This window comes from Stigmatopora argus, chromosome 24 (genome assembly GCF_051989625.1).
Source record: "Stigmatopora argus isolate UIUO_Sarg chromosome 24, RoL_Sarg_1.0, whole genome shotgun sequence".
NCBI classification, from domain to species: Eukaryota; Metazoa; Chordata; class Actinopteri; order Syngnathiformes; family Syngnathidae; genus Stigmatopora; species Stigmatopora argus.
In genome coordinates, this window is record NC_135410.1 from 1,965,095 (window position 1) to 1,988,127 (window position 23,033).

General features: G+C 44.1%; 1 protein-coding gene across 14 annotated transcripts in view; it reads right to left on the reverse strand.

Moving 5' to 3' along the window:
• adcy1a (adenylate cyclase 1a) overlaps positions 1 to 23,033 on the reverse strand; it is a 151,915-nt gene that overhangs the window by 91,738 nt on the left and 37,144 nt on the right. For 13 of the 14 annotated variants that reach the window (XR_013298440.1, XR_013298441.1, XR_013298442.1 and 10 more), the window contains 3 exons: positions 11,161 to 11,288; positions 6,757 to 6,915; positions 4,582 to 4,723 (listed from right to left, as the gene is read on the reverse strand). Coding sequence is in view for 11 of the 14 variants with exons in the window: in XM_077594570.1 (XP_077450696.1) it covers positions 4,582 to 4,723; positions 6,757 to 6,915; positions 11,161 to 11,288 (429 nt within the window). In the remaining 3 variants the exon portion in view is untranslated. The remainder of the gene's footprint in view (positions 1 to 4,581; positions 4,724 to 6,756; positions 6,916 to 11,160; positions 11,289 to 23,033) is intronic. The other variant, XM_077594566.1, reaches the window with a different exon arrangement.

The window sequence follows — 23,033 nt, forward strand, 5'->3', positions numbered from 1 at the left end:
ATCAAAGCTTTGTGGGCTGTGTGGATTGCACATGTTCTGCCTTACAGAAAAACATGCCAGCGTTTGTATGCCCACAGACATGCTAAAGCCTCTTTTTACTACTGAGTACTTCTGCTCAGCTGAATTTAGAGCCCTGGAGGCAAAAGCCAGAGAGCACTCCACCCCAACATGGCCTTGCAAGAGGACTGCATCAACCCCCACCCCAGGTGTCTCACAGGTGACCAAGGTGAGCGCGGTCAGACTGAAGTGTGTCAACCTAAGCGGAGATATAAGCTAGATCAACCATAGAGCCTCACGGCAGGCTGGTGTCCAGTGCCACACAGGGTCTTTTTTCAATAGGTGTCGCAGAGGAGCTGTTGACACTGAGAAATGTGGCAGGAACCGGAGGTAGTAGTTTGTCATCCCCCAGAATGAAGCCAGATGGGAGGGTCACTGTGGGTCTGGCAGCAAGAGCACAGCCTCTGCATGAGACATAATTGGAGCAATGCCCTCCTTGAATAGCCTAGAAACTTGACTTCTGCCACCCCAAAGGTATACTTATCGGGATTCAAGATAACCCTGTCCTGTTTAAACCTCTCAAAAACCTGCATCATGCGAGTGTCGAGAAGGTCCCTGGGGGGGTATGGACTACTACGTCGTCCAGGTAAATGGCCACTCCAATGATGCCAGCCAAGATGAGAGACATTATATTCTGGAAACATCTTGGAGATGACGACAGCCCGAATCCCATTCGTTTGTACCTGAACAAACCTAAGTGGGTTACAAATGCTATGAGGTCCATGCTAGAAGATGCTAAAGGACCCTCCAGATATCAGTTTTTCAAATTCGTCTTACTGAAAACAGTAGAGCAATGAACATGACTTGTCAGTCCTTTAGCTGTGGGCAGAGGACACTTGTCTCGGATAATTGCTTTGTTTCAATCAGTCAGATCAATACAAAGACGCAATCCACCCTCTCTATTTTTGGCAATCACTAAGTTTGACACCCATGGTGAGGCATGGACAGGCTCAATCATGTCATCCTCCACCAAACGCCGTAACTCTGCCTCCAGTGATTCCCAAAATCCCAGAGAATGTGTCGAAGCGGCCACTTTTACCGCGGTATCTACCAGGAGCAAGACAGGCCGCTGCCCACCCTGCACGTGCAATTTTTAAAAGATGCACATGTGTTGTAAACAGCATTAATATGAACCGTGGTAATATTTGACCGTGCCGGAGGCGAGAAAGCAATGGGCAAACTGGTTCAGTTTATTGCAGTTACAGCACCGTTTGTTCTGTGCATGGCACGCCTGATCCCTGGTAGAGTGCGTGGATAAACCACAATTAGCGCAATGCACAGGTGCAGGCTCTTTAAATGCCCCGTCCATACCTACAGCTTCCACGGACTCGCCTACATGATAGACGGGTGCATGCGATGACGTCAGACGGCCCTCCGACAATGGCCGTTCGAGTGCAAGCGCATCACCAAGCATCATTATGCCCTGTTCCAACAACAGCCTCTCCCTCAACTGACTACAGTGAAGTGCCACCACATAAAGGGCCATAGCCTCGCCCGATTTCTGGGGTCTTCGATGGAACTCAAAGCTGTACATGCGCCGGCTCTGTCCCAAACTGTAATGAGTCCATAACCCAGCTAATATACCTGAGGCATACTTGTCATCTACCAATGGAAGAGTCACAAAGATCTGTTGCCTCTCCTGTCTGAGGCAATGCCAGAGAAGCGCCTATTTTGTCGCATCTTCCAGCCCAGCATGACCCAAAGCCAGCAGGTAGTTCTCAAACGACGTCGGCCACCTATCCCAAGGCACGGCTGGGTGTCCCGGCACAGGTTAAAAAAAAGGTGGAGGTGGCGGCAGAGGAAAAGTAGCCATCTTCGTCTGCCAAATGTTGTGTTTGGAGTGGGCTAAGTACCACACGAAGTTGCTTCAACCATCCACTTTATTCAACTGCTCCACTTCCCCTTGCCACGACAACCTGTGGTTTTGGACAACATCTTTTAAAGGAATATGCACGCAAAACAGCTTTAACAAAACCTAACTTAACCACATGCATTCACTAAGATGTTAGGGATATAACGCTTATCCTATTTTCTTGCGAACCAGGGGGCAAACGATGGCTAAAGACAGAGGCAGGGAACGCAACACGACGGCACATGAAACAAGTCCGAAGCACCAGTGGTCGTCTGTCGGGGCCTGCTAGGCCTTTTCTGCTGGCCTAAAAAATATCTGAATCACAGACTGATGTTAAGTATATTTTGTCCATGAATACTTATTAAATAATTCAAAATTGTCTGTCAGCTTCCTTTCATTGATTTTCCCCTGGTTGTTCTGCTGGGTGATTTCATATTTAAGCATTTAACCAATCACATTTCAGCCATTATTTGTTGCCAGGGTAGGAAATCTACTTGGAGGCCTTCACAATCAGTTCTGCAGGCCCTGTAGTATAAAATAAGTGTCGATAAGACTGTTGCTTTAACCAATCAGATTTTGAGTTGGCGACACCATGGCCTTCTCGCAGGCGTAGGGAAACATCAGCGGGTTCACAAACTATGATTGGGTAGTGATAGTGTACTAGCCAGAGCTAGCAAACTTTATCTGTAGCGAGCTGCACAAGGAAATATACTGTTGTTTAATAGTTTTTGTCAACTCACAAAGGCTGAAGGAGAAGAAATGGATTTGGTTGCAGATTTACTGTCAAAGCCATTTTCAAGACGAGCTTTTCAAGAAAAGGTGGACAGCAGTGAGAAAGATTGGAAGACTCAGAAGCTAGCAAGCCTGTCACAACCGGGAAAAGGGTTTGTCCGCCACTTTCAGTCCACTAATTACGAGCAGTACCCCTGGCTCATAGGCTCCGAGGAACACTGCAAATTGTATTGCTGGGAGTGCATGTTATTTGCCACAGATCGACATGGTGTTTGGAGCAACACTGGATTTGTACATTTGATTTGCCTAACCAAGGCAGCAACGAGACACTAAAGCACTGCCGGAAACTTACATGCTAAAAGCTGTGGTGACTCGGGTGGATGTGGAGCAGCGACACGTTCAAATCTGGGAACGCAACATACTCACAGTGCACCGCCAGCCTTATTTGTCATATGAGGAGCACATGAGTGAGTATGTGCATGCGTAGGTGTAGCTATTTTTACGGTGTGATTGGTTTGGTGTCTTTGTGATCTTGCAACTCTGAGGTGCTCATGATCTCCATACTTCAGCGTCAACGTGTGTGTGAAGTTTGCAACGTTCATATTAAGTATTTCTCTGGCGGACTGGCACCAAGTGGGTTGTGGACCTGTCGCAGTCCACGGAGCGGTGGAACCCTGATTTACACATTGGCCTTTGATGTCCCCATCCTCATTTGCACTTGGGAAAAATATGGAAAAATTCCAAAAATGATATAGCCGAGGATTACCAATTAAAATAGCCATTGTAAAATATGGCGAAATATATTTTCGTGCTTTCATTTTTGGGGGTTTTGTCCGAAATCACTGAAAATTACCCATTGCATCTCCTTCATCCCTGTTTTCTTTCATGAATGTATTAATTACAGTGTGCTCCAGTTCATAGCCTTTCTGCCTGGGCTCCTCTAAACTTTGTCTAGTTGATTAAAGATTTTTCTTTCTGCTATGTTCTACACAGAATCTGTGGGATCATCAATCACTTTTCACTTCAAGGACATTTGAACAAACTCTTATTGTAAGATAATACATTTCTTTCCTCTTCTATTCCAAGGTAAAGCAATTTGAATGCTGGAGCTTGTATTCATTTTGGCTTTCCACCTACTCTCCATCACAAAAGATACAGTCAATCTACTTTTCGTTGCTTCTAGACATTGTGCCTACCAATTACCTATCTTTCCCTGTCATAGTTTACATTCCGTCCCCATACAGTAGTTCTAGGCACAGTGCTCCCCCATGTCTTCGATTCACACTAGCTGAATTTTCACCAAACTCTTTAAATTAGAGGTGACGATGGCAATCATTATTAACCAGTTCTGTGACTGTTCCAGGATGAATTTCTTAAGAAAATTTCACTTTTCTTTATTCACTTATTTTTTTTAAGTAAACATGGGTTACACCGGCTTGTGCCTTGGAAGGGTTGCATTATCACATAGCGCATATGAAGATCAACTATTGCTAGTTTTAGAATTATATATTTTTTTGCTAAGCCTCGCCTGTTTCATTTGATTTTTCAACAGTATCCAACGTCAACATTGTTTACGCTTCATGTACTGTATATAAGGTTACCCTAAATCAAATCCAAATATAATTAATTTCAACATTAATATTTTTGAAGCCATGAAAAAGAAAACCACTAATGTGGACTCCTTTTAGTTATTTATAGAAATCTGTTGGAGTGTTACTGTAAACCATGTATTCTATGATAGACCAATGTCTAAATCTACCAATGCGCATGCGCTGTCCACATGTACAGTTAGGGTGGGATTGTGACATGTATACCAGCTTAACTCATGGCCTTTCTGCCAAAGGATTAACTTTTATAACACTGACAGATGTGTTACCTACGCAATTGTGTGCTTGCAAGAAAAAATAGAAAATATGGAGGGGAAAAATTGTAAACCATACTTTGCGTCTGTGTGATGGCACGATGAAAAATGTCTCTATGTGATGTTTCTGAAGAAAGGCATGTCTCTTGTGGCCAAATCCGGGTTCCACCTCGTAGTCACCATTTAAACACTCCAGTGTGGTTCTTGTGATGTGAACCTTACTGGGAGCAGAAGCAGGAGGGAAGACATTTTAATCAAAACATTCATTCATTTCATTTTCTGAAACGCTTATCCTCACAGGGGTTGGGGGGGGGGGGGTGCTGGAGCCTATCCCAGCTGTCTTCGGCTCAAAGGCGGCGGACAACCTGAATTGGTGGGCAGCCAATTGCAGGGCACGAGGAGACGAACAACCATTCACACTCGTACCTAGGGGCAATTTAGAGTGTCCGACCCCCATACCATGCATGTTTTTTGGAATGTGGGAGGAAACCAGAGTACCTAGCGAAAACCCACATAGGCCCAGGGAGAACATGCTTAATCAGAACATTGCTTTAAAAAAATATTTTCCAGTTAAGTTTGCTGACCTAAACTTCCTGAAAATGAAGTGTTAATGCAATGTAAAAAGGAAAAAATCTAACTTTACATCAATGGTTCTATATTTAAAAATGCTCTCTGGCTCAGTCCCCAGTAAGAAAATGAATACAGTGGTACCTCGACATACGAGTGGCTCGAAATACGAGAAATTTGAGATACGAGTAAAATTTGGGGCAAATATTTATCTTGAGATACGAGACAAATTTTGATATACGAGCAGACAGCGGACGCGAGAGGCTGCTCATAAGAACATCGTGGGCACTGTCTCTCTCCCCGCAACTCCCTCATGTAATGTCTCTCTGGTCGCAACTCCCTCTTGTAATGTCTCTGCGAGCACTGGGCGGAGCGTTGCATTTTTTCAGTGTTTTTTATTCCCATTAGTCATTGCAAATGGCGAGGCGATCGCTAATACGAGAGTTATATATACTACTTGTTGGCAAGTGGTCGTGCGTTATCCTATTGTGAGGACATTTGTGTGCATAATTTTCTGAATATTTTGAAGGGAATACAAAAGCAAACTACATTCGATAGGTTGCATCTGTAACTCAGGGTGGAGGCGGGGCAAACAGAGCCAACCCGGCCGGGAGAGGAAAGGTATAAAAAGGTAAAGAAAAATTAGAATTATGTTTAGTGTAAGGTTATTAAACTTATTTTTGAGTGTGTCTGCATCGTAATCCAAGTTCATTTAAATTTGTTTATGTTATGTTACGAGCGTGTTGCCGTGCAAAAAGTCTCCCCCCTATACCCCCCTCTCTGTCCCCCTCTCTCTAACCTCTGCGAAATTCATCTAATAAATCTATTGAACACATTTTAGTATACTTTTAAACCACTAATTATTTGATACTTTGTTCATAGTTGGCGAATTAGAACAAATAAAACATTTTTTCCAATCCAATATCCTGTTTTTGGTGTTTTTTCAGAGGGTTGGAATGGATTAATTTGTTTTTAGTTCATTTCAATGGGAAAAGTTCGTTTGAGTTACGAGAAAATCGGCATACGAGCTCAGTCCCAGAACGAAACTTGTGTCTTGAGGTACCACTGTACATTCATTCATTCATCTTCCATACCCCACATCCTCGAGAGGGTTGTGGGGGTTGCTGGAGCCTAACCCAGCTGACTTCGGGCGAAAGGCTGACTACACCCTAGACTGGTCGCCAGTCAGCCGTAGTCCACACAGAGAGACAAACGACCATCCGCACTCACAATCATACCACCATCAGGAGGAGCCTGTTCCTGCCCACACCAAGTCAGGCGAAAATGAGTACAACAACTCTTAACACTGTAACGTTTGTTTCTGGCAAGCATCCTTTCACACTCTTAAAAATCTCCAACAAATTCGGGTAGCTACCTTGAAAATCAACATAATTTGTCATTTCAGCTAGGCTAGTTGTACTGTCATGAAATGTATCATGTCCAATTGTATATGAAAGTTCAGTGTATGAAAGAGTATTACACTTGAGTGATTGTATATCTGATTTGACATGTAGCAGCAGATGTCCCTTAAGCAGTCATCTTTTATGGCTCCAGTTATTTTAATAGTAGCTAGTTGAAAAATCTCTCAGAAACAAATGTCTATACTGGCATGCTATTTACTGTCTCTGAGCATGTATCTTTCCATTTTGCTTTTCTTGTTTCGGTGGTAGTGGGACTGAGAACTGACCCAGGCAGTCCTCCGGCCTCCATCACATTCGCCAAAGTAACATCGTTTGACCAGACGTCATACTGCCATTTCCTGAGGCCGAGTACTCCGCATAGCACCCGTCCTGTGTGTAGTCCAACACGCATATTCAAGTCCACCTCCGTTGCCTCTACCACTGACCTAAGAGAAAGGGAATTGTGTTGAAAGCACACAAGACTAAAAACATAAATCTAAATTTTTAGTTATAATCTTGATATTAGAGTCTATGTTAACCATTTCCAGATCACTTCAGGGCAGCCTATTATGAACCAGAATCCAGAATCCGTGTATTTTTTTACAATGATGATAATTCTATTTCGATGTATACAGGAGATGGAATACATCGCAAACAGCCCAGATCGACCAAGCGGTTAACTTTTGGCTCTAATCCGGATCATCTCGGTCAGTGCTAGCAGACGAAAACGTCATCGTTGATTGCTAATGTTGTCATGCTTTTAGCATGATATTAGATTGGATTGGATGGGATTGGATAACTTTATTCATCCTGTATTCGGGAAATTTCATTGTCACAGTAGCAAGAGGGTGAGAATGAAGATACAGGAAAGGCATTTTAGACATAAATAGACATATTTATATACATACACACACACACATATATATATATATATACACACACATACATATGCATAGATGTACATGTATACATACGGTTGGTCTTAACATTCAGCCTTTGTTTTGTTAAAGAGCCTGACAGCCGATGGGAGGAGGGATCTGCGGAAGCGCTCCTTCCTGCAATGAGGGTGCAGCAGTCTATTGCTGAAAGAGCTTCGGAGGGACTCCACAGACTCTTGCAGGGGGCGGGAGGTGCTGTCCTTGATGGACATCATCCTGGTCATCCTCCTCTCTCCCACTTCCTCCATGGAGTCCAAAGGACAGTCCAGAACAAAGCTGGCCCTCCTGACCAGCTTATTCAGCCTGTTCCTATCCCTCGCCATGCTCCTGCTTCCCCAACAGACCAATGCATAAAACACTGTAGATGCCACCACAGTGTCGTAAAAGGTCCTCAGCAGTGTCCTGCACACTCCAAAGGACCGTAGTCACACGTCAGTCACTTCCGCCCTTTTCACCATATAAATATAGCGCGTCAGCAACCAATGTACCCAGACAGTCAAGCTGTCAGCGTCATACAGCGACATCTACAGAATCTTGAATTTAGTGCATACAAAAGGCGCACAGACTGTTTGGGCACCCCGTTCACTTTGGGGGAAAAATAGCCTTTTAGGTGCACCCTGTGTGAGTTAATATGCGCTGGGTTGCATTTTTAAGGTTTATTATCCCTTAATAAGGAGAATTTCAATCATTAATAAGGGAAGCGATTGGCCAAGGTTGACAGGTATGCAAGTGTGCTTAAAAACATTCTTTGTTTTTTATTTTGGGCGCCAAGAAAATGAAGTTCTTTGAATTCAAAATTTTAAGTTGGGAAGTTTTGTGTTTACTACATACGTGTTCGTATGTTTTGTCATTTGCCAAATGTTTGACTTCTTCTGCTGAATTCACCCTACAACAACTATAGAATTTTTGTCCATGTTTTTTTTTTTCATTTTAGTGGCTTAATAAAAAATTCTCTTATCTTTTTTTCACTTTTCTGTCTATTTCTCACATCTTTCATGGAAAATTTTTGAGGATCATGGAAGTATTTAGATAATTGACATGTAAAAGGATTCTCATGAAAAATCCATGTTCCGAAAGCATTTATGGAAAAAAATAATTTCTAAGTCTGAGGAACCACTGTATTCTAGAAGTCGGCCTTCATTCATTCATTCATTCATATTCCGTACTGCTTATCCTTACAAGTGTCGTGGGGGTGCTGGAGCTTATCCCAGCCAACTATGGGCACTAGGCAGAACACCCTGAAAATGGTGGCCAATTGCAGGGCACAAGGAGACGGACAAGGAGACGCTCACACGCATACCTAGGTGCAATTTATAGTGTTCAACCAACCTACCATGCATGTTTTTAGGATGTGGGAGGAAACCGGGGTATCTGGAGAATACCCATGCAGGCACGAGGAAAACATGCAAACTTCACTCAGGAAGGTCAGAACCCACCAAGAATTAAACACTCGATCATTGAACTGTAAGGCAGAGGTGATATTTACCTGATCAACGTGCTTCTTTGTCAGCCTTCAGAAACCAAATTAATTGAATTAATGATGGAAAGTTGTGCCCTGCAATTGGCTGGCCACTGATTCAGGGTGTCCCCCGCCTTACGTGTACATACACAACGACTGGTGCTACAAAAGTAGGATCACTAACACTCTGTTCCCTTGATTTAGAGCTGTTGGCAGTTCGTTTTGAGACTGACAAATCAGACTCAGTCTCAACACATCCACCACCACCCTGCAGCAGTACACTGAAGCTTCAGGAACATGAAGCGAGACAGGTACTGCGGACTGTGAACACCAGGAAGGCTGCTGGACCTGACGGAGTACCTGGGAAGGTGCTCAAAGCCTCTGCTGACTAGGTGACTGGGTTTTCACAAAGATTTTCAATTGTTCCCTGCAACAATCCATCATCCCATCCTGCCTGAAATCTGCCACCATTATCCCTGTCCCTAAAAAGCCAACCATTGACAATTATTATAGGCCTGTTGCACTTACGCCTGTGATCATGAAGTGCTCTGAAAAGTTGGTCGCCCGCCACATCAGGGATACAATCCCTCCCTCAGTTGACCCTCACCAGTTTGCTTATAGAGCAAATAGGTCCACTGAGGACGCCATCGCCGTGGCTCTACACACAGCACTGAGCCACCTGGAGCACCATGGGGACTACGTGAGGATGCTTTTCATTGACTATACCTCAGCCTTCAACACTATAATACCGGACATTATGGCTGACAAACTCTCCCACCTTGGACTATCCTCTTCCATCTTCTGCTGGATTAAGAACTTCTTAACCAACCGTCCACAAACTGTTACACTTGATCCCCACCTCTCTTCCTCCATAACACTGAGCACTGGCTCCCCTCAAGGCTGCGTACTGAGTCCTCTCCTGTATTCCCTGGACACATACGACTGTACACCGACCCACCAGTCTAACTCCATCATCAAATTTGCCGATGACACCACTGTGGTCGGACTCATGTCAGGGGGGATGAGTCTGCCTACAGAAATGAGGTCAACAAACTGTCTTTGTGGTGTTTGGTGAACAATCTCACACTAAACATCACGAAAACTAAACAAATAATCCTACACTTTTGTAAACGCAGCACAGATCTGGCCCCACTCCTCATAAATGGAGTATGCGTAGACAGGGTCCAGTCCTTCAAATTCCTGGGGGTCCACGTCGTGGACAAAATCTCCTGGTCTACCAACACCACAGCAGTGTTGTGGGGAAATCCGACTCGGATCGCTGCCGCCTGTGCGACGAGGAAACAGAGTCGTCTGAACACTTATGGCTCCGCTGTCCGGCCTTAATGACCGAACGCTACCATCGCGGCTTGGGCAACTCCCTGGATGAACTTATCCGTGTTCCAGTGGCAGCCCTAGCGCTGCTGAGGGTAATCCTCAGGCGCCTGAGGTGAAAAAGAAGAAGAAGAAGAAGAACAGCAGTGTTGTAGAAGGCCCAGAAACGACTCCATTTCCTGAGGGTACTCAAGAGGAACAACTTGGACACTAAGCTTCTGGTAACCTTCTACAGAGCCACTATGGAGAGCATCCCAGCATACTGCATTACAGTGTGGTACGCTGGAAGCACGGCAGAAAGGCCATGAGGAGAGTGATCAACACCGCCCAGAAGATCATCAGCTGCTCTCTGCCCTCACTGGATGACATTGCCCTCGCTACCTCAGCAGAGCCGGGAACATGGTTAGGGACCCAGACAACCCTGGTCACAACCTGTTCCAGCTGCTGCGCTCTGTCAGACGCTACAGGTCTCACAAAGCACGGACAAATAGACTTAAGGACAGTTTTTTTTCCCACAGCCATCAGGACTCTGAACTTGCATTAGCACGACACACAATCCCTTCTGTGCAATAACTTCGGGGTGTGCAATAACAATGTGCAATATCTTAGATTGTGCAATATTTTAGAATGTACCTTGCCAGGATGTGACTTTTTATATTACTTTTTTTACTGAGAAAACGCACTTTGTGGAGTAGCACCACCAATTTTGTTTCACGCAGCTGTGTATGATGACAATAAAGGCTTTTGATTTGATTTGACTCTAGTGAGGATAAAGCAGTTCAGAAAATGAGTTGAGATGGAAAGTTGTAAGGATTACACTCTTGTGGGGAAAGCAGCACAAAAAATGAACAGATGGATAGATGGATGGATGGATGGTAGGATGGATGGACGGATGGATCAATTGAATTAGTGCTATGCGTGAAATACAAGGGGGTAAGGCATTCAACAATTATGTGACTCACGCTATGGTATCAATCATATCAAGGCCCATCTCTACACAGCAGTGGGCGTGGGCAGCCTTGGGTTGGGTCAATCCTGATACACAGTAATAACAGTCCCCCAGGATCTTTATTCGCCTGCAGTGATTTTCCTATCGGCAGAGAAATGCATCAATTTAAATTAGTTCAATAATGTGTGAAAACATAAAATTAAAAAAGGGAATTTCATTGTAAATGGTTAGGTATAGGTTCTGTCATGTTGTGTTGGGGTTTTGTTGTTAGGGATTTTTTCCCTGTGTGACCTGTCCTTGTGATTGCCCTTTGAGTTCACCTGTCGTTTTCTCACCCTTGGTGTCTCTCCTGCTCACCGACTCTCATGTCACCCATGTATTTCTATTTGTCTCGTCAACCCATGTTTGTCTATTTAATCCCAGTGTGTTTGTGAGTTGTTTTTGGATCATCTGCTGTTCATGCCTGTTTCTACCCTGCCCATTTCAGTCCGGTAGCTGCCCTATATTCACATCCAGTGCTCCTCGTTCCCCCTCTGTTTGCGTGAGGTTTGGTACATTTGTCTCAGTTGTCCTTTTTGCCACTTTCCCCAGTTTTGTATTTAAGGCGTTGTGTTTTTTTCTGAATAAGTCTAAGTCATTAAAGTTACATTAGTGCTACCTCACTGCCCATGGCCGCCTGCTTCCCTGTATTTGGGTCCTACTCCACACACCACGTGAAACCGTAACACTAAACTGATGGAACACCGTCGAAACATCTCTGATCAGTGTGTGTTTTGAGTAGGCACTGTGAGAGTTTACTGTATTCGGTCATTTCTATTTTAATAGTGCATAATGTGATCATACTTTGGAAAATAAACAAACAAAGTTCTGTATTTCTGTCAGAAGGGTGGATCATAAATCATGACACACGTAATGATCAATTATAATGTCAACAACAAGCACTAGGGCATTAAATAAAATCAGCATATCAGCATATCAGATGTATGCTTGTAGTTGGGGCCAACCTTAATTGCCCCGGCATGCTCTTGAAGTAGAATCCCACCCACACATTCCCAGATGGATCCGTAATTTGTCGCAGTGCACATTTTACAAAAATCATGATGCATTAACAAACACTACCACACATACAATGCACTCACAGAGGTTACTGAATACAGTATACACGGACTACTTAAATTTGATCAGTGTTCAAACATTAATAAGAGAAATTGAGGAGGGTATTTGAAATTACTATAGAATAATTACATTTATAGTCTGCCTCCAACTTCATGCAAAGTTCCTCTGATCTTGTAATAAAAGACACAGAGCCATTGTGCCACTGTGTTAACACACCAAAATGGACCTGCTTCACAGTTGGTTCCTTAGTCATTTAGCCAAGGGTGTATTCACCTTTCTTGTTTGTTCCGGATTAAACCAAAACAATTCATGGTGTGCACCTTTTGGACTGGTGTGAATAGAAACCACCGAATTCTAGTGCTGAATATAAGCAGCCAGTCCAAGACCTCGATGGTTTCAGTTCGCTTAGAAGCAAAGTGTAGTGTGAGTGGCTTTATATAATAAAGTGATCACACTGTGGTTCGACCCAAGAATTAAATCGCATTTGACAGGCTGTAGCTACAGGGATTATGGCAAATGTTGTTTGGTAAGCATCATAATCTTTAGTTAGCAGTACGTTGGCCTTACATAAGTCAGGGTTCAATGGGGAGCAATGTAGATATGGATCAATTATGTCTCACAGTGCCCATTTTACACAGATCCTGATGCATTAACAAACAATACAACACATACAGTTGTGGTCAAAAGTTTACATACACTTGTGAAGAACATAATGTCATGGCTCTCTTGAGTTTCCAGTTATTTCTACAACTCTCATTTTTCTCTGATCGAGCGATTGGAACAGATATTTCTTTGTCACAAAAAACATTCATGAAGTTTGGTTCTTTTATGACTTTATTATGGGTTAACAGAAAAAGTTATCAAATCTGCTGGGTCAAAAATATACATACAGCAACACGAATTAGCAATTTTGGTGACTTAAAAAGTTGTGTCAGTGAAATGAGCTTCATTGCATGGCCTCTTAACTTCTTGTGAGTGATTATGAGTGACTACAGCTGGTGACTTCTCTGAGGCAATTTAAATAGGGATCATTGGATGCAAACGCCCACAAACGCTACAATGGGAAAGTCAAAGGAGCTCAGCATGGATCTGAAAAAGCAAATCCTTGACTTGAACAAGTCAGGAAAGTCACTTGGAGCCATTTCAAAGCAGCTGCAGGTCCCAAAAGCAACAGTGAAACCAATTTTTTGTAACTATAAAGTGCACGGCACTGTTTTGTCACTGCCACGATCAGGAAGAAAATGCAAGCTATCACCTGCTGCTGAGAGAAAATTGGTCAAGAGGGTGAAGATTCAACCGAGAATCACCAAAAAGCAGATCTGCCAAGAATTAGAAGCCGCTGGAACACAGGTGTCAGTGTCCACAGTCAAGCGTGTTTTGCATCTCCATGAACTGAGAGGCTTCCATGCAAGAAGGAAGCCCTGGGCTCCAAAAGCGGCACCTTAAGGCTCGACTGAAGTTTGCTGCTGATCACTTGGACAAAGATAACACCTTCTGGAGGAAATTTCTGTGGTCAGACGAAAAAAAAATCGAGCTGTTTGGCCACAATGCCCAGCAATATGTTTGGAGGAGAAAAGGTGAGGCCTTTAACCCCAAGTACACCATGCCTACCGTCAAGCACGGTGGTGGTAGTATTATGCTGTGGGGCTGTTTTGCTGCCAATAGAACTGGTGCTTTACAGAGAGTAAATGGGATAATGAAGAAGGAGGATTACCTTCAAATTCTTCATGATAACCTAAAGTCATCAACCCGAATATTGGGTCTTGGGCGCAGTTGGGTCTTACAACAGGACAATGACCCCAAGCACACATCAAAAGTGGTAATGGAATGGCTAAATCAGGCTAGAATTAAGGTTTTCGAATGGCCTTCCCAAAGTCCTGACTCAAACCCCATTGAGAACTTGTGGACAATGCTGAAGAAACAAGTCCATGCCAGAAACCCATCAAATTTAACTGAACTGCACCAATTCTGTCACAAGGAGTGGTCAAAGATTCAACCAGAAGCTTGCCAGAAGCTTGTGGATGGCTACCAAAAGTGCCTAATTGAAGTGAAAATGGCCAAGGGACATGTTACCAAATATTAGCGCTGCTGTATATATATTTTTGACCGAGCAGATTTGATCACTTTTTCTGTTCACCCATAATAAACTCATAAAAGAACCAAACTTCATGAATGTTTTTTGTGACAAAGAAGTATCTGTTCCAATCACTCTATCAGAGAAAAATCCGAGATGTAGAAATAACTGGAATCTCAAGAGAGCCATGACATTATGTTCTTCACAAGTGTATGTAAACTTTTGACCACAACTGTATTTGCACAGACATTCATTCATTTTCCAAACGGCTTATCCTCACAAGGGTTTGGGGGGTGCTGGAGCCTATCCCAGCTAACTATGGGCACCAGGCAGGGGACACCCTGAATCTGTGGCCAACCAATCGCAGGGCACAAGGAGACGGAGCCATTCACACTCACTCATACCTAGGAGCAATTTAGTGTGTTCAACAAGCCTACCATGCATGTTTTTGGGATATGGGAGGAAATTGGAGTACTTGGAGAAAACCCACTTAAGCCCAGGGAGAACTTGCAAACTCCATACAGTGAGGACGCACCCAGGATCAAACCCTTGACCCCAGAATGTGTGGCCGACGCGTGTGTGTGTATGTTCACTTTTTACCCTTGTTTGTCCCTCCTCGCTTGCCTTTCCCTCTTGTTTCCAGCTGTGTGTCATTGACAATTATTTAAACCTCACGGATTGTTTGTTATTTGTCTGACCATCTGATTTACTCTGCCTCGTTTCCACATCTCCACGTTGCCTATTTCCAAGTCTCCTCCTGTTTTCTCCGTCATGTTTGATTTTGTTATTTCGACTCTAAGTCCTGTTATTTTCTTTGCTTCTAGTTTAAGCTAACAAAGTTTCGTTTGAGCAATTATTCCATCGTCCATTGCCTGCTTCCCTGCAATTGGGTCCAACTTTGCGTTTCCATGCCACAACATTGCCAAAGACGTAACAATTAAAAAACTAACACAAATAAAATACACTTCAATTAAATACTTAGGTTTTTTTAGTACCGTATTTTCACACCTATAAAAGGCACCGTAGGATACGGCGCAGTCTCATTTGCGGGTATATTTTCAGTTTTCTGTCAATACATAGGACGCTTTGTTTGAAAAGGCGCTAGCATGAAACTAGGCTAGCGCATGTAATGCTATCCGCTAGCGTACCTATGTTATGCTAGCCGCTAGCGTATGTCAGGCTAGCCACTAGCATATGTTAGGCTAGCCGCTAGCGTGTTGTTTTTTAAAGACAGCACGAGCAAAACTAAGTTTGATAATGCTTTATTGAGGTGAAAGTTACCCTCTGATATAAAGAGTTGGATGTTTAACATGCGAGGCGCCACTGTCAGTCAGAGTTGTGTATTCCGGGAACTTGATTCCAGCTTTGGCGAAAGCTCGAACAACACTGCTGGCCGACACTTGAGCCGAGTCATCCACAATCCATTGTAACTCGCGACATGCATCACTCCCAAGCCTTTGATTCTCCTCGCTGTTATATCGGCATCGACAATTCATTCCAAATCGTAACGTAACTTGTGCGACACTGCCTGCCCGAATTACTATGTTGGCCATCCGTTAGCAATCCGTTAGCAAAGCTGTTAAATTGTGTTCGATCCATGGCTTCAGTCCATTTTCCAAGCGTTCACACCCGTATTCTGTTGTCATTCACGTCAGGCATTTCCTCTGTATAGCTCTAAAATGCTGTTTCTTTGAGTATTGAGAGTGTTTTTTAGGGTTAAAAGCGCTGCGAGCACACACAAGTCAGATCCCTTGCCACTCCCCTGGGATGTTTTGAATGGATTTACCGTAATGCTTGGAATGCACGGGGAAGCTATTTTTTGCGTGAACGTCCGCTGGGTTGATCGCAATAAGTAACGTGACGGCAAGAAATAAAACCAGTCACTCAAGCGGTCACGGCCATACAAAAATTGAATTTAGTGCACAGACAGGGCGCACCAAACGATTGGGCGCATCGACCATTTTAGAGAAAATTTTACACTTTTAAGTGCACCCTATAGGTATGAAAATACAGTAATTTATTTTCCCGAGCCACTCAGAGCTGCAGGATAAGGATGAACGACCCACATGCGGCTCCGGAGCTGTGGGTTGCCGACCCCTGATCTAATGCTATAAGACACAGAACTACTTCATTGTACTGTGTTAACTCATCAACATGGACCTTGTCTTCAGTGGGTGCCTTAGTCATTTAAGCAAGGGTGTATTCACACCTGCTCTGTTTGGTCCGGACTACATCCGAAAAGTTTGTGGTGCACACCATTTGGGCTGGTGTACAAACCAATGAATTCTAGTGCTGTGTAAACAGCAAGTCTGAGAGCTCATCAGAGAAATGGTTTCAGTGGTGCGTTTCACTTCGTCCATATCACCGTCAGATTGACCCTCCTCATTGCACTTTGTTTTATGATCGCCTCGGTGATGAGCTATATCATCACAGCTGGCTTGAACAGATGACACAGGAAAAGAGGCATAACAAAACAAACCAACATCCCAACTAACCCTAACAGTTTTATTGTCTTGAAATAAAGTTTCTACCTTCTTCTGTCTATTTGAGATGATTAAATAATTTGCTTGTGTTATCTCCTGCTGCCTCTTGGCGGTGACTTACCAGCCCGGTTTGGTTTGCGACACTCTCGCATACGTTTTCCACAGACCCCAACCAGGATTCCCGTTTGGCCATCCATAGTGGACCACTGTGTGATGGCCAGCGGGACAGCTCAGGTAGGAGTTTTAACCATCATCCGCTGACAATCCGGGTGACGTCTTTTTCTTTTTATTCGGGGCCACGGAGGGGTGACCCTTTCCCAGGCTGCGCTGTCCAACCGGAGGCGGTGTGATCCTCGTTTCCCCACGTCCTCCCCGTCAGGTTTGATTCTGTTTTTTTAATTTCTTTGTTATTTTTTGATCATCTTGCCATAGTCGTTGAAGTTTTTGTTAGTGCACTCTATTCCCTGTCTTTGCCTGCTTCCCTGCGCTTGGGTCTGACCACGCTTCACGATCCGTAAAACCTGACATCTTGTTTATTGGAGCGCACAAAAAATAGCATCTTCTACAAATTGGTGTTGTCGGCAGGATTCTCTCTGGATGGAAGAATGACTCTGAATTCAAACCTCTTAGTTGACAGACAGTGGTGAGCCAAGGAATAAAGGAATAAAATGAGTGTCCCAAAGTGGATTGAATGTCACTTGACCGAGTGGGATTGGCGTGATGGTCAAGCGGGGCATGTTGTCGTGAATAGACATGATGAGTCGATGCGTCTTGACCTCCATGGCAGAGGCTCCACCGAACCCCTGAGACCGAATCACCAAACCAAACATTTCTAGAAACTGAGTGTGTTTGTTTAATAATTGTCTGGTTTGGTTGGTGCATTAAAACAGTACGAATTTAGAGATATGTAAATGTGATTAGAAGGCAAAAGTTTAAATATATGCAGAAGCTGAATTTGGTCAATTCACTGCTCCCCCCACAGACAAATACAGCAGAACACAGCTACGGCGGCCACAATGACTCCTGCCATTCAACATGTTCTGCTGTGACGGGAGCTGGTGGACATTCACATGCATGTGGAAGATAAGGTGCATAATATCCATGCTGATATATACAGATGCTTGGACACTATCTTGACAGATGGGGAAGCCCAGCAAACCTGGTGGCCAGAAAATGGAGAACCATCATTATGTGCCCCCTGATGAGTAATCACCTTATCATGGTGGTGAGGTTTGTGTGTCCCAATGATCCTCGGAGCTATGTTGTCTGAGGTCTAGTGCCCCTGGTTGGGTCATCCATGGCAAACTAATCCGAGGTGAGGGACCAGACAAAGAATGCCTCAGAAGACCTCTTATGACGAGTAACATAAATGAGCCATGCTTTCCCTCACCCAGACACCGTGACCGGATGATTTGCCGAAAGACGTTTGGCCGACGGACGTTTGGCCGACGGACAGTTCGCCGAACGGACAGTTCGCCGAACGGACGTTTCGCCGAAACGGGATTCGCGCGCTCGCCCCGCCCCCGGATCGTGTGTGTACATGTTTTGCAACCTCGGCCCGCGGGCCATATACGGCCCGTTACAGATAACATTCATTTAGGAATTACAAGGGCATGTACTGCACCCCGCTGGACATATTTCTAAATACAAGTACGTACTACAATGTGCTGCCAATTTTTAATATTTTTTATTTTATCCTTGCGTTTAAAGTAGTAGCCATTTGGACACACAATGTAATTTATCAAAGCTGGGGATTGATGTCTGACACCGAGAAAAAACAACACTAGAAGACTTATGTGAAATTCTAAGTGCCTTGGACAGACTAGAGGGCTTAGAGAACAATACCTGAAAATGCCATGGAACGCACTTTTACTTCTAGTTTAATTTTAAATAATTTCCCATTATTTTAGGAAATATATATTCAAAATGATTTGCTGAGAACCTTAATTCAAAGATTAATCTCAACGTTTTCTATGCTGGTGTACATTTTCTGGAGTAGGATTTCTCTATTTCTTCTGTCACGTACTGCTCTGCATGATATCCAAATGGCTACTACTTTAAACGCAAGGATAAAATAAAAAATATAAAACATTTGCAGCACATTTTAGTACAAACTTGTATTTAGAAATACGTCCAGCGGGGGGCAGTACATGCCCTTGTTATTCCTAAATGAATGTTATCTGTAACGGGCCGTACATGGCCCGCGGGCCGAGGTTGAAAAACATGTACACACACGATCCGGGGGCGGGGCGGGCGGGCGCGCGAATCCCATTTCGGCGAAACATCCGTTCAGCGAACTGTCCGTCGGCCAAACGTCCGTCGGCCAAACGTCCGTCGGCCAAATGTCTTTCGGCGAATCGTCCGAGTACCCCCAGACACGGGTCACCGGTGACCTACTCTGGAGCCAGGCCTGAAGGTGGGGCATGTTGGCGAGCACCTGGTTGCACGGCCTGCACCCATGAGGCAAAGCCTGGAGAGGCTACATAGTTCTCCTTCCCATGGGCTAACCACCTGTGTGAGGTCGGGTGCACTTACAGTTGGGTGTCAGCCCAAGGCGGGATCGTTGGCATTCTGACCCCGGATCACATGCAGAAACTGGCTCTTGGGATGTGGAATGTCACATGTCTGGTTGGGAAAAATCCTTCCACTGCGGGAGGTTGAGACGTTCTGGCTTGATATAGTCGGGCTCACTTCTACACACAGCTCGAGCTCTGGTAACACTCCGCGCGATAGGGGCTAGACACTTTTCCACTCTGGAGTCACCCACGGTGATAGCCGATGAGCAGGTCAGGACATACTCATTTGGTGTTTGTGCATTGGGGTTCACCCTGTTAAATAAAGGGTACCATCCCTCCACCTTCGGGTGGGGGGATGGGACCTGACTGTTGTTTGTGCTTATGCACTAAACAGCAGTTAACCCACAATTTTTGGAGTCCTTGGAAGGGGTGCCAGACAGTGCTCCTCCTGGGAATTCTCTTGGTCTGCTGGGGGAAATCAGAGCTCACGTGGGCAACTACATTGAAACGTAGAGGGGAGTCAAGAACACCCACAATACCCCCCCATCAGTTTACATGTGAATGTAGACTTGGAGAAGGCGTTGGACCATGTTCCCCGGGGAGTCTTGTGGGGGAGTACTCCGGGAGTATGGAGTACCGGAATCACTGCTACATGGGTTCCGGTACCTATATGACTGGTGTCAGTGTCTTGTCCGCGTAGTCCGATCCGTTTACAGTGGGGGATTCGTGGTGAATGAGCTCTCTATTTACCGGGTGATCTACGTTCCTACCCTCATCTATTGTCACTAGCTGTGGGTCGTGACTAAAAGAACAAGATATTGGATACAAGCGGCTTAAATGAGATTCCTCCGCACGATGTCCAAACTCTCCTTTAGAGATAAGGTGAGAAGCTCGTTCATCTGCATCGAGAGGAGCCAGATGAGTTGGCTGAGCCATCTAATGCCTCATGAACGCCTCCCTATTAAGGTGTTCCGGGCATGTCTAACCAGGAGGAGACCACAAAGCCGAACCAGGACACGTTGAGGACATTATTGTCAAGAGCAGCCCGTTTGTCCCTCCTGCCTTGCCGTCAAGGCAGAGCAGCTGCAATCAATCTGTGGTGACTTCCGGAGTTTGTATTTAAACACCAATGAGTTTTAGTATCATTGTCGGATCGTTCCTGCATGCTCTTGCATATTCCTGGATGTCACTGCGTAGATTCCATAACCATGCAGCCACGCTAACCTTCTCCTTGATACCACTTGTTCTCCTGTTTCCGTTTTGGTTTCGTTTCCGTTTTCACAAGTCCTCGTTGTTTTGTAAGGTCCCTCCTAAGTTATTAAAGTAGTTGTTTTGAAGCTAATTTCCTCGTCCTATCCTGCTTCCCCGCGACTGGGTTGTAACAATTATGTCTCCTGCCTGGCCCCGGAACGCCCAGCTATCCTCCCGGAAGATCTGGGGAGAAAGAAGTCTGGGCTTCCCTGCTGAAGCTGCTGCCTCTGCGACCTGCTTCAGATACGCAGAAAAAGATAAAGTACATGAATGAAGACATCTGATGTGGTTCCTAGTTTGAAATTTGACGAACTGTGGACTGGAAGTAAAAAAACAGATGACAGAGCAAAGATGGGTCCGACAGGAATGGTGGTGTTTTTTGGCTTTCTTGGATGAAAATGCCGACCGATTTCACTTGCAATTTGATTCCTTCGATTTACATCATATAATTTAATTTAAGCTTTTGAATTTGGTATTACTTTCTACTAATGGGTAACTAAGTTCTTTTATGATTATTGCAAATTAATACAGACAAAGGAACAAGATTTCTGATTTGATGTTTCACTATATTGTTTCATTTTATATTTCTGAGTTGACCTGATTGCAGTTACGAGAACACAAGAGAAGGTGGCACCGGAGAAGGGGTCCCCTGTTTACAGCGCAAAGCAATAGGACAAGGACAAGCTGCTTAGCAGACTGAGTAGCAGTACAAAAAACGTAAGGGAGGTCAGCATGCTCAAAAATTGCATGAAGGTCAGTTGCCAACCAGAAACCTCTACCACACCTGAATGAAATTATCAACTGATCAGTAAGCTATCCAGAAGCTTTAGAACCTTCCTTTTGAGTCAGGTCTGTTGGTGGGGGGAGACATGGAAAACATACTGGATATAAGCCCTCAAGGACTCCTGGTCTAGGCCGAGAAGGTGGCAAAGCCTACAACATAGACGCGTACTCGAGTGCAAGAGGTGGACCCATGCCCACACTGGTATGCTCAGGCGCACCGCCGAAGTTACTCATATAAGAAGTGAACCTTATTTTCCCTGCAGCTTGAATTTTGCACACTTGGGGCAGGATTTAATTTAAATAAAAATTGCCAATATATTTCCTAAAGGGAATACGTCAGATGAAAAAGAGAGCTGCAGGCGATCAATAGATTAAACCCTATGTTCTGTCAAGATCCAAGTTACAAAATTCTTGATAACATTAATACAGTAATCCCTCGAATTTTGCGGATAATGTAGACCAGACATGGCCACAATAATCGAAAGACTGCCAAGTAGGATCACCCCTAGTATTATTATTATTACCATACTATTTTTTAACACCTAAACAAAAATACAAGTACAATTATCAAAAAAATATTTATTAGATGTTAAAGTTATAAGCATATGAAGACTGTAATGTATATGTAAATAAAATCTATATATTTAATGTAATTACTTAAAGTAGAGCACTCACATTGAAAATAGTTGCCCACTGCTCAGTTTAGATTTTAAAAAAATGGTTATTGAGAGCTTTAGTCCAAGTCTTTTTCTTCAGATTCAAGACGTATTGGATCATTGCTGGAATCTTCAGGAGGCGGTGTAGGGGTGCTTTTCAGGAGGAGCTTTTGCGAGAGGTTTTAGGCACACAAGATGTTGATGGGGAGTGGTGACTGCTGTTTCTTTTTAGGTACAAATATGCTTTTGTTCAAGGACATGACGCTGTCAAGGCGATTGCAATATTCGATGGCTATGACCATGTTGTCATCAATCTCTGGGACACTGTGAGCCATATTGAAAGTTTCTTGCAGAATTCTTTAAGTACCAAGACCACGTTCCTCATCTTTATTGCTGTCATTGTTTTGAGAGAAATGCAACTTCTACTTCGCTCCTCCCCGGCATACAGCCGTCAATTACCTGTCCAGAGAGCTCTATTTTGGGATGAGAGAAACAGCATCAGTCTGCTGCCTGGACTTAAACAGAAATTAAAATTGCACTTTGTTCCTCCACGACATTCTGCCATCACAGCTGCCCAAAGGGCTCTATTTTTGGTGAAAGGCAACGGCATCCGCTGCAAGGTTGCCGGGGGCTCGTATCTCTGAAAAAAAATTCACTGAGGCTCCTGGGCGTCCACTCTGCTCAGAAAGCTCTATTTCTGGATAGAAGGAAGGGCCACTAACCGCCATTTTTCTTCTTCAGAGGAGCTGAGTTGAGTGACAGTCTCCTGACATCTGCCATTTTTCTGAGTGGTATGCAGAAGACAAGGAAGTGGTTTCAGCATGAATTTTGACTTTTTTTAAAACATTTTTCATTTGGATACGTTGTATTGAAGCCGCTTAATGGTGAAAGATGACAGTACATTTCCTGTATCCGTTATTTTATTTTGAAATTGTCGCGGTAGCATACCTGTCAACCTCTGGCGATAACTGCCCTTATAAATGATTATGATTCCCCTTACAAACCCC